The following is an 11,054-nucleotide window of genomic DNA, read 5'->3' on the forward strand; positions in this document are numbered from 1 at the left end:
AGACTTGGAAAACCCTTCAAACGGGCAGAAATGGCTTTCTTCTTTCAATCCTATTCAAATCAATTCCCACAAATCCAATATTTATTTTAGGGGAACTATTTGAGAATTAAGGCATGCACAAAAAGTTTGGGGACAGTTGGAGAAACTTTACAATGTAAAGTTTACCAAAGTCAGAAATCAATAGAGAGGGTTTTGAGGGTCTTAGGACAAGTTCTTCTATTCTCCTTGATGCACCACCTAGTTTGGATGCATTATTGGAATATTATAACATGTCCACCAAATTTGAGCACAATTGGAGACACTTCACAATGTAGAGTTGCTCAAATTTGAATCTGGACAGATGGGGTTTTAGAATAGTTAGGGGAGTCAAATCAACTTGGATTGAGTTGAAACTTGCAAGAGTATCATAGATGACATGCTGGAATTTTATTGGAATTTATTGGGAACATTTCTTATAGAAATATTTCCAAAGCTTGAAATAGGCAGGAATGGTTTTGGAGGGGTTTGCCCAATATTTTGAACATGCCCATGTGTTGAAACTCATATATATGGTATAAATATATCCACTGAGTTTCCCTAATTTTTCCTAAATATTTTAAAGCAATAAAATAACTTCCCTTCATAAGAGACCATTTTCTGGTCTCACAGAAAGGCATTTAAATAAAATAATAAAATAACTTTTAAAATAATAATATTGTGTTTTTTGGGAGACATTTTGATAATAGTATTTAAATAAAATAAATTGGTGCCAAATGAATTCCCTAATTAGAGAACTTGTAGTACAAATCTCATCTCAGGGGTTAGAGAGTTCAATTCAAGGAAATGCCTTTTGGTGAAAATAATATTTGGTAAAAATAGGTATTGGTCCTAAACACATGGCATGATCATTGGGCAGGGGAACATGGGGTGAGGAGGTGAGTTGGAGGATAACAAGAATTATTGGGGAGCAATCACATGCATACAAGCAAGCAGGCAACCAATAGTTACTTCAAGCATCACAAGCATTCACAAAAAATTTAATTGGTCCTAATTTTTGAAATAAGTTAATTAGTCAGGAAAGCTAAACACACGGTGTTACAGAGGGAGCCCGCAATGGCGGCTCGATGGCGCTGCTCTTCTCTGCCACGGCGACCACGACGGCAAACGCACCTGAGCTACGACGAGGCTACAGAGGAGCAGAGAGGGGAAGGAGATGGCGACTCACCCTTGGCGCTGAGAAGGGGAGGAACGGCTTGACGAAGAGGAAGAAGGGGCGATGCGGCTCCGCAACGCTGTTGCACCCGCTCCGGCGACGACGACGGAGGAGACGATGCGAGGGAAGGGGAATCACCCTCCTAGCGATGGGGATGGGTCGAGGGAAGATCGAGCATCCTCCCTGCCATCTCGATCTCCTCGGAGGAGCTACGGCGACGAGGGGGACGGCAACGATGCGACGACGCTACTATGTATCTCTCTCCGAACCTCTCTGAAACCTTCTAAATCTTACCTTGCAGAGGGGGAAAGAAGGAGGGACAAGAGGCTGACGGCGGAGGAGAGAATGTCACGCAATTCTAGGTCACACAACGCTTAAATAGGCGACGGGCTTGACGACGTCGGCGTCCGTGCCACGACCACACGGCTGTCCTCTCTCAATCTCTCTCGATGACTCTGACGGAAAGCAGAAGAAGGGGAACGACATCAGAAAAGAAGAAGAGGGGCATGGGCTTGGCGCCCGAGAAGAAAGAAGATGGGCCAGGAGCCCACCGTGCTCTCTCACTCCCTCTCATTAACTATGTGTTTAAAAAAACACAACCAACTTTGGGATATAAAGCTAGGGGAAAAGAAAAGAGTTTTTGCCAAAGTAAAAATACTTTTGGAAATATAAAATGAACCCCCTATTTATAAAAATAGGTGGGACATTTTAGGGTAAAAGAAAATAAAATGATTTAATAAATCTGCCCCTGTTTTTAAATTAAAACAAAAGGAAAATAATTTCAAATAAGTGAGTGTTGCCACCCACAAATCTTTGAAAGGGGTTTAAATAACTTGAACATCTTTATTAGGCCAAACCCTTAACTTCAAATCTGCCTAAGGTATTTGAAAAGAAAGGCTTTTTGGTCCATGGTGCAACTAGGGTTTTTGAAAGGCTCTTGCTGCACCCACACCACACTTCACAAAATCAAACAAGGAAGACAAAAGAAACAAAATGCTATGCATGATGCCCGATGCACATGAAATGACAACATCAACAAGTCTCTCATCCATTCACATGCATCACAAGGTTGCCAAACAGGAAAGGAGTTACAAAGGGGGGAGGAATGCACTGGGGCTGTTACATACCACCTTCTATATCCGCTCAGGAATTTGCTGAGGCCTAACCCAGAAATGCTGAGTGGTCCTGGCACGGTAGTAACAAGCAGTACTACCGCTCTCTAGGCGGTACTACCGCCCAGTACTACCGCTCCAGAAACCGCTCAGTCCGACACGAAAAGTGTCGAGACCTAGGGGCAGTGACATAAATAATAATACATAGTGAGATGTCGATGAAGACGGCGGCATGGCGATGCAAAAGCCATCACATACCAGTGAGCGGTTGACGTACACGATTGGTCGCCTCGTTAGCACCCTAGTATGCGTGAGACGATAGCGTCCAAGAAGTCGCTTTCGTGGCATCCATCCAAGGGGGACGGGTCCCTCCATCCCAATTCCCAAGGCAGGCGACTGTTCGTTGCAGAGGAGGCCGATGGATGAAGGTAGGTGCAAAGGAGGAGGCATGCCTCAACATCGTCAATGCAGGGGACGAGACTACACGTGCTCGGGCTGGCGACGACGTGTAGGAGGCGAAGAGGTTGAGGAGAACACATGTTGGAAGGAGACAGAGATGTGCGGAAGCTTATCGTCGACCAGATGTGATTAGGAATGTGTGTGTGCCACTAATCTCGCAGTGGGAGGTTGATGAATACAATGTTATGGGATTGGCAGACCACGGTCGACAGAACTTTTGATCTTAGGCGTTGATCCGAATTGACATAACATTAACGTAATATGAATAGTAGAATCTGTTAAAGTTGATTTAATTAGGGGGTCCTGATTATCCCGTGTACAATTTGTTGTGTGGATTTTTTTTATGTTCACTCTTACAATAATAATAGCAATCAGGAGCATATGCTATTGGCTGCCAAAACTTCAACCTCCGACCATCCTTTTTTGAAGAAAAAAGAATGAACTATTTTTTTTTTGAGTAGTCTCGTTCTCTTTATTCATTTATAGCAATTTTCATAGGTACAAGATTTAGATTATGAGAAAAATCCAGCCATAAATATCTACCTATGTCTAAATTACAAGCCGACTTGACGAGCTTGTGAGCCTCAAAATTGAAATTTGTGCGAAAAGAATGAAATAACTCATTGCATGTCATCAGACCAGTTACACGCTTCTGCGATATGGGCCAGCAAACCCAGGTAGAAAAGTGAAGGCCCAGGTAGGCGCAACGAAACCCTAAGCTACCGAGCTATATAACCCGCCCGCGCCGCCCCTCGCGCAAACCCTTGTACCCCCTGCGCCTCCACCGCAGCCACACACCACAGGTAGGGGAGGGAGGAGAGAAGAGGAAGCCGAGACGCAGCGGCGGAGATGGTTTCCCTGAAGCTGCAGAAGCGGCTCGCCTCGAGCGTGCTTAAGTGCGGCAAGGGCAAGGTCTGGCTCGACCCCAATGAGGTCAACGAGATCTCCATGGCCAACTCTCGTGAGAACCCCATCCCTTTCCCCTACCTCGTCTTATGTCTGTATCGTGTCCCAGGTTGCCATGTGCGTGGTACCTTCAGATCTGATGTTTTTGTGCCGATCTATGCGATATGACTGTTCTAAAATTATTTACATGTCAATTCTACGGGCATGTTCTCTTGTCATGTTACCATGACCAGTTTGGTGGCTGATGATCGGTGGGCTAGTTGTGGTGATGATGTGTAGCATTGCGTTGGAGCCGTTTGGATTGTCTTTGATTAATTAGGCTCGAACCATGTATGCTTGTGCGGTGTGCAACATTAGACCTACATGAACACGTGAATTAGTTTTTAATATTTTGAGTATGGTGAAATCCCTAGTATTTAGCCTATACATGGTCTCGTCTCTTCTAGTGGAGATCCATGCTCTGTCGTGTTTGGTTTGTGCATTGTATTGGGGATTCTTGGTCGCCAGGACTCAATCATAAATGATTATCGTGAATTGAACTGCAAGTTTGTTTGAAATAATGTTCATCTGCTCTATGTTGTACTTTACACAAAGCACTGTTCACATTTTCTGTATAGGTTGAACTTTACTAAGACACATCCCCTTTGTGTAATTTGAACCAAGATGCTTGTTTGATTGTTACCATGATGATGTGTATTAGATGAATTTCTGCCTTTAAAGAAATTGATTGGCCAAACTAATTGAAGCACTGTGCATTATATGGTAAATATATGCTCCTTGTCCTGAAGTGTTGCCACACTGTTTTCTGTGCTTGAGCAAGACGACATGACAATTACATAATGTTGTATGCAGGCCAGAACATTCGAAAGTTGGTGAAGGATGGCTTCATCATCAAGAAGCCCCAAAAGATCCACTCAAGGTCCCGTGCACGCAGAGCCCACGAGGCAAAACAGAAGGGCCGCCATTCTGGATATGGTATATCAGTTTAACGAACATCATTAGTATTATAGTAGCCCAGTGCTTATAATCTGCACATGTATCTTTGTTATATTTTAGGTAAGCGCAGGGGTACAAGGGAGGCTAGGCTTCCCACCAAGATTCTGTGGATGAGGAGGATGCGCGTGCTCAGACGCCTGCTCCGCAAGTACCGTGAAGCAAAGAAGATCGACAAGCACATGTACCATGACATGTACTTGAAGGTCAAGGGTAACATGTTCAAGAACAAGCGTGTGCTTATGGAAAGCATTCACAAGTCAAAGGCTGAGAAGGCTAGAGAGAAGACGCTCTCTGACCAGTTTGAGGCTAAGCGTGCCAAGAGCAAGGCAAGCCGTGAAAGAAAGATTGCCAGGAGGGAGGAGAGGCTTGCTCAGGTGTGATGAAGTCCTATGGTTCAACTTTTTGTATCTTTCTTGCCATGGAACTGTAGTTAGCAGTAACTTCTGCTTGGTCTGTTGATGCAATTCTTCAGAATGCTTAACATTATGTTATATGTGGAAACAGGGCCCAAGGGACCATTCAGCAGCTCCTGCTCAACCTGCAGCGTAAGCATACCTTTTGTCTTTTATCGATATTTTACCCAAGAGAATTTTCTTGTTTAGTTCCCCTCAACTTTTGTTTCTTTGCATCTTTGCAGGGCACCAAAGAAGTCAAAGAAGTGAAGATCTGACGTTTAAGCTTTCTGTTTACTCGGTGAAATCAGTTTGGTCTTATCTAAATTTTCAAGTATGAACTGTTTTGTTCAGTCTGGATACCCTGGATACTATGTTTAAGTATCTTTGTTATCCCAGATACCCTGGATACTATGTTTCATGCTACTGGATGTAGTATTAGATGCTTATGCAAAGTTCCTTCTGAAATGCTGCTGCTTAATGCTGATGTCTCTTTCTGTCCGTTTATATCCAAGTGGTTTTGGTATGTGGTAGTTTGGTGTATCTTTTGTCAAAGGCATAATTTTAGCTCACTGTGATGAGCTAAGCGGATTTGGATTTGTTTTGTTGCTATCTACCTTACTACGTATATTGCTTGCTACGTTCCACTACTCCCTCCTTTTGAAAATGCGCTTCCTAAGTAGAATAAATGCCAAAGCCTATGATACTAAAAATATAATATATGCTTCTAGAAGATTCCGTGCTGGTGCTAGAGGATTATCGTAGTGTATCTTAGTACTTTTGGGATATTGAAACATTGTAGATAGTCGAGTTATATGTAGATCATGACTTATCTACATGGTACGGACAAACAACCTTTTCATTCGGGATGACGCTTCCTGACTTCATCCTAAAATTGTTAATGGGCACTTGTTATTTACTGACTAAAGTATGGCGGCTGCTACAAATCAATAGAATTATTTCATACAGCTCGTTTGTCTCCCATCATTTGGGCTTGGAATCGTGGATTTCATTTCCAATTTCCTAACTGACTCGTTTGGCTGTCCCAGAATTGGCCATCGGAATTCATTTCATGATTCTAGATGATTGACATGTGTGTAAGCCAAATCCCGTCCTCATTCCTCAAATCCAATCGCCCCCGTCTCTATGAGATCCGCTGCTGCTACCTTGTAAAGAGGACCGGGGACCAACAGGGCATCCTGGAAACCGCCTCTTCCTCAAACCCCCCTCACGACTATCCTCCCGCCTTTCCTCAAACCCTCCCACCTCCCCGACCCATGCCAGGGGCACCAGGTAGTCAATCTTGTCCTTGTTGTAGTTTACTCATCTTTCTAAATATTCTGGCTGGTTGTTGTGTGAGCTAAACCATTTTATTTGTCAGTTGTAATTGAATTTGAATGTGGATTTGTGCTTTATGGAGTCTTATATGAAATATAAACCATTTTTTTGTCAGTTGTAATTGAATTTGAATGTGGATTTGTGCTTTATGGAGCTGCGTCTTATATGAAATATGACGGACTGCAACTTGTTTCATGCTGGCATGAATGTTACATATTTGGAAAGCTGATGTTTGTGAATTATCAAGTTCATTTTTGAAGCCAGAATATGTGTGAGTTTATCAATTCTTGCCACAATAGCAGCCAAAATGGATATACTAGTCATTTCAATCTAGAAATCCTTGTGGCAGCCAAACATGATTTTTGCCATTGGATTTCCATTCCAACCAAATGAAATCCCCATGGAGATTTCATTTCATTTCGTTTCTATCGAATGAAATGATGAAATGAAATGAGGGGTGCCAAACAAGCTGTTAGAGAATCATCTGCCTCGCTACCCATCCGATCTACGCGTTGATGGCCGCCCAATCCTAGCAACGCCACAACAAGCCTGCGATAGCTTCAACGCAGCACATATGACATTTGACAGAGCTTCATTGTAGCTCCCATGGCAACACCGACGGTCGAGGAAACTCCTTTGCAGCCCCGTCGGAGTTATTCCAACCCCGACCATGCTCTATAGGTCATGTGTGACCATTGCCTCAAGTACCACACTACAACCTCTTTTATTGCCTTTGTACACCCTTTACCAAGCAAATAGACAGTTTTCCATGCCCAATGTATGCAGTCGATGCTTCGAAGCATTCTAGAAAATCCACTTGTTGTATTCTGTGCTAGGATCCGAGCAGTGTCTTCAGCATTGGGTGATTGCAAAAATTGTGGTCCAAACACTACCACCACTGTCTTGCAAAACCTGTACAAACACTTAATGATGGTAGACTCGGCCATGCGTTCATAGTCTTCTTGTGTATCAACGGAAGCTCCGTACGCAAGCATCCTGATAGCTGCAATGCACTTTTGGAGTGAGGAGAATCCAACCGTGCGAGTGCAATCCTTCTCGCAAATGAAACAGGTGTCGAACTCCCGGATGGCATTCATAATTCCGAGGAAGAGCTTTCGGCCCATCTAATAACGGAACTGAAATACTTTCTTATCGTGCAGAGGAGCGTCAGCATCGGCAAAATAGTCGGCATAGAGCATGCAATAGCCCTCCATTCGATGTCTTTGTTTGCTCTTGCGATGGCCCGACGCCAAGCCGCCTTTTCGTGGCTTGGTATCGTTCGCGAACAGGTCGGCCATCGTGGCGAGGATCATGAGGTGTCCTTCGTTGGTGGTGTCGTCCTCAGCTTCCTCCTCCATCAGATCCGCGAACGCGTCATCGTCTTTTGAGTCCATGACCGAACTAGAAAACCGCCGAACACGTGAAGGGCGTGGTGGATGGGCAGCCGTCGATGTCCCCGCCTACACGGCCTAGAAAGCTCGCCCAGGAGAGTGGAATTGAGGCTGTCGCGAAACCAACAGGGAAATGGCCTTTTCTAGCGGCGGGGCAGAGGCTGTGGGCAGGTGGGCGGTGCCGGGGTCGGTATGGCGGCGAGGCGTCCTGTGGTGTGCGAGGGCGAATCTGACGAGGGAATGTTGTTTCTCGCGTGACAGTGGTGTCCTACATGTCGTTTTTTCTTCCGCCGGAGTCCTTAGACTCTAAAGTGTCGTAGAAAAAACTATATGTAGTTCTTTCTACCATACTTTAAGATTCCAACCAGATCCTTTCATTTAAGACTTGAATTTTTTTATTTAATCCCTTTTTCATTTCTTCAATGATTAATTGGAATTCCACTTAATTATTTTGGCTGACTGTTTTTACATAAATAATAAGTAAAAAAGAAGTAGGAATTAGAATGAACAGTGCAGTAGCAATAAATGCGAGAATATTGACTTCCATAACCTCTTTATTTTTTATTTTCACAATAACTCGGGATGTAATCCCATGGAGAGGAAAAAGGGGTAAAGTGCCCCTATAGTGCTGGGTTCGATCTCGGGTCGTCGGTTTAAAAAATGGGTTCAAGCGGTGAAAAACGACGTGTGAGGCTGTTTGATTTGGTGTGCGCCATGCTGAGGTGTGATGTACGGCTTGTCTGGCTGCCAACGAAGACTTTAGCTTACGAAAGTAGGACGGCATTGAGGTGAGGTGGCTGATGCGGGCGGGGCGCAGTAGTTATGTGACAGGGGACGGGGCAACGACACCCGTCCTCTCTCATGGGGGACGGTGAAGCACCTCTTATGGACATCCGTCACAATAATTGGGCGATCCTTGAGTTCATCGAGAGCGTGCAGACGGTGCAGTGCAAACGCTGCAAGCACGGATGGTCGAGCTCTCCTCAGAGTAGTAGTAGATCGCTCGTTCTTGCTAGGTAGCTTTGATATAGCAGTGGTGATGTACTGATGTTGTTGTAGGCTTGTAGCGATGTTTTGTCATGCTCAATTTAGTGTTTAATTATGTCATGTTCAATGTGCTTCTGCAGTGATAATGTTGTTGTATCGATGTTTTATCATGTTTAATTTAATTTTTAATTACAGCATGTTCAATGCTTCTATTGTTTAATTACGCCATGAACTAGACTAAATTTGTGTGTAATTATGTTTAGGGGAAGTGGCAGGTGCGTAAAATGTTTAGTGTCTTGTATATCGGGGATTAAAAGCTAGTGAATGTTGAGGAGGTTAAAAAAAGAAAAGTAAGGAAAGGGTTGAGATGCGGAAATGTTCTTATGTTTGTTGAGATTTAATTAATCCACGTGTTAATTAAAAAGAATCTCCACTATCCCTAACCATCATGCACGAGGGACGCGACTCTTCGCTCGTGTCTTTCGAGACCATTGCGTTTGTTGGATGTAACCCCCGGTGCTATATATACTTGTACTCAATCATCAATAATGACAACCATGTACTTTACATCTATTTGTCTTGTCTCTCATTCTATTTCGAACACGTTATCATGCACTTGCTCTGCCGAAAGCAAGAAGGCCACAAACAAACAAAAAACTCCGCGACTACGAAGACGGCGATTGACCGCTGCGGGACGAGGCCCTCCTGCTCGCACACGCACGGGCGCAACCTCGTCTTTCCCGCAGAGGGCGGTGCACAAGGCGCCCGGTTGCGTCACCTTCATCGCGGGGCCAACCATGGCGGCGACGCCCTCTGACGCCAAGGTCCACGACTACGTAGAGTCGAGCAACGACGGTTAGGCTAGCCCGAGGCCACCGCAACGGTGCGTTCTTAGGCGCGTAAGCCGGCGGCCGGCAGTGCCTTCAGGCACGTGGCGGACCAGCCCGCCTCCGCGTGCCACAACCACTCATAGCGCAACGGATGACAGTCGTCCCAGTGGCGGCGCAAACCACGGCTCCCTCGGGAGCACATGGCAACGATGACCGCGTCCGACGTCGACTCGCAACGGCCGATGCGCGACAGTTGGTTCATCGGTCACGAAACAGGGATGTGATAGGACGCGACCACCGTGCCGCACACCGCGTCCGTCTACCCGGCCGCATCCTCGAGCCCAACCATGCCGCGCCACGCTCTGCAACAGGCTGTGGCCGCACCCCGCGCCTGGTTGTCGCGTGCGCGCCAGTTGCCGCTGCCCTGCAGCGCCGCGCCATGCCCGTCTGCCCGGCCACCGCTTGTGCCGTGGCCTCGCCGCCCACACCACTTATCGGCGCCGTCGTGGATCGGGTTTTGGTTGGGATCTTTCGATCCCCAACCCTAACTGCCTCCTTTTGTTCGGTGCGACGACTGTTGGGCCGGCAAATTAGCATGGAAGCCCACCCCGAGGCAATGGCAGGCTGCCTCCTTCCCCATTGCTCTGTTGTGGGCCGACTGACTGTTTGGGCCCACTTTTTTTTTCCTATTCTATTTCTATTAACAAAAGTTCTAGCAGTGATTTATTCCTATTTTGGACATATTAATGTCGGTACATCAACATTGTTCTGTTGAGTACCGAGATGTATTCGAGATCTTAAGTTGATGTAATACATTTTCATGTTTATCGCGTGTTGAGATTAATTACGTCCATTTGCAATTTGAGATTTTAATCTCTTGTAAAGATAATATTAGTACCTCTACAATATTGATTCGTGATTGAGAATTTTCTTCTCTCGCAAAACAATCTCATTGTGATTGAGATTAATTTTCTCTCGCAAAATATTAATTCACCCTCCTCAATTATCTTGCGATTTGATATAATATCATCTCATTTAATTTGAGGTCTATACTATTCAAGTTTTTCACTTGAGCATGAAATTTGCAACATCATTACTATTCATTGCAATAGTAGTGCATATGTGTAGAGTACTTTGTACTCGAGAATAAATTGTGATGTAATATATTTCCATGTTATTCTACATGCCGAGATTATTTACATTTGTTATTTGCAATTGAGATTTTTAATTTCTTACAAATAAAATCAATTCATCTTAACCGAGCCTTTGGTTTGATACAAGCAAGAATTGATATGCAAAATTCTAAGTGTTGTTTTTCAAATTGATGTTTTGGGATCACAAGGTAGTGTATAGATCTAGTACTTTGTAGATTATCACCACTACTGTTAAAGCCTACATTTTGTCATTTTGACATTATAATTGCTTTACAAAGTGCTCTCCCACACATTTTT

The 11,054-nt window shown here is 44.6% G+C and overlaps 1 protein-coding gene across 1 annotated transcript; it reads left to right on the forward strand.

The window, feature by feature from the left end:
- The first annotated feature begins 3,525 nt into the window (after positions 1-3,525).
- Positions 3,526-5,525, forward strand: LOC123448684 (60S ribosomal protein L19-3-like). The gene is made up of 5 exons (XM_045125652.1): positions 3,526-3,724; positions 4,522-4,644; positions 4,726-5,039; positions 5,170-5,210; positions 5,303-5,525. Exons 1-5 carry the CDS (start codon positions 3,613-3,615, stop codon positions 5,325-5,327), a joined length of 615 nt encoding a protein of 204 aa, XP_044981587.1. The 5' UTR covers positions 3,526-3,612; the 3' UTR covers positions 5,328-5,525.
- The last annotated feature ends 5,529 nt before the right edge of the window (positions 5,526-11,054 follow it).

Source organism: Hordeum vulgare, chromosome 4H (genome assembly GCF_904849725.1).
Source record: "Hordeum vulgare subsp. vulgare chromosome 4H, MorexV3_pseudomolecules_assembly, whole genome shotgun sequence".
NCBI classification, from domain to species: Eukaryota; Viridiplantae; Streptophyta; class Magnoliopsida; order Poales; family Poaceae; genus Hordeum; species Hordeum vulgare.

What these genes read in the sequence shown, in the direction of transcription:
- LOC123448684 (XM_045125652.1), top strand. Translation starts at nt 3,613, where the DNA reads ATGGTTTCCCTGAAGCTGCAGAAGCGGCTCGCCTCGAGCGTGCTTAAG. An exon ending in GGGCCGCCATTCTGGATATG is followed by an intron (nt 4,645 to 4,725) that starts GTATATCAGTTT and finishes GTTATATTTTAG; the next exon opens with GTAAGCGCAGGGGTACAAGG. An exon ending in GCTCCTGCTCAACCTGCAGC is followed by an intron (nt 5,211 to 5,302) that starts GTAAGCATACCT and finishes GCATCTTTGCAG; the next exon opens with GGCACCAAAGAAGTCAAAGA.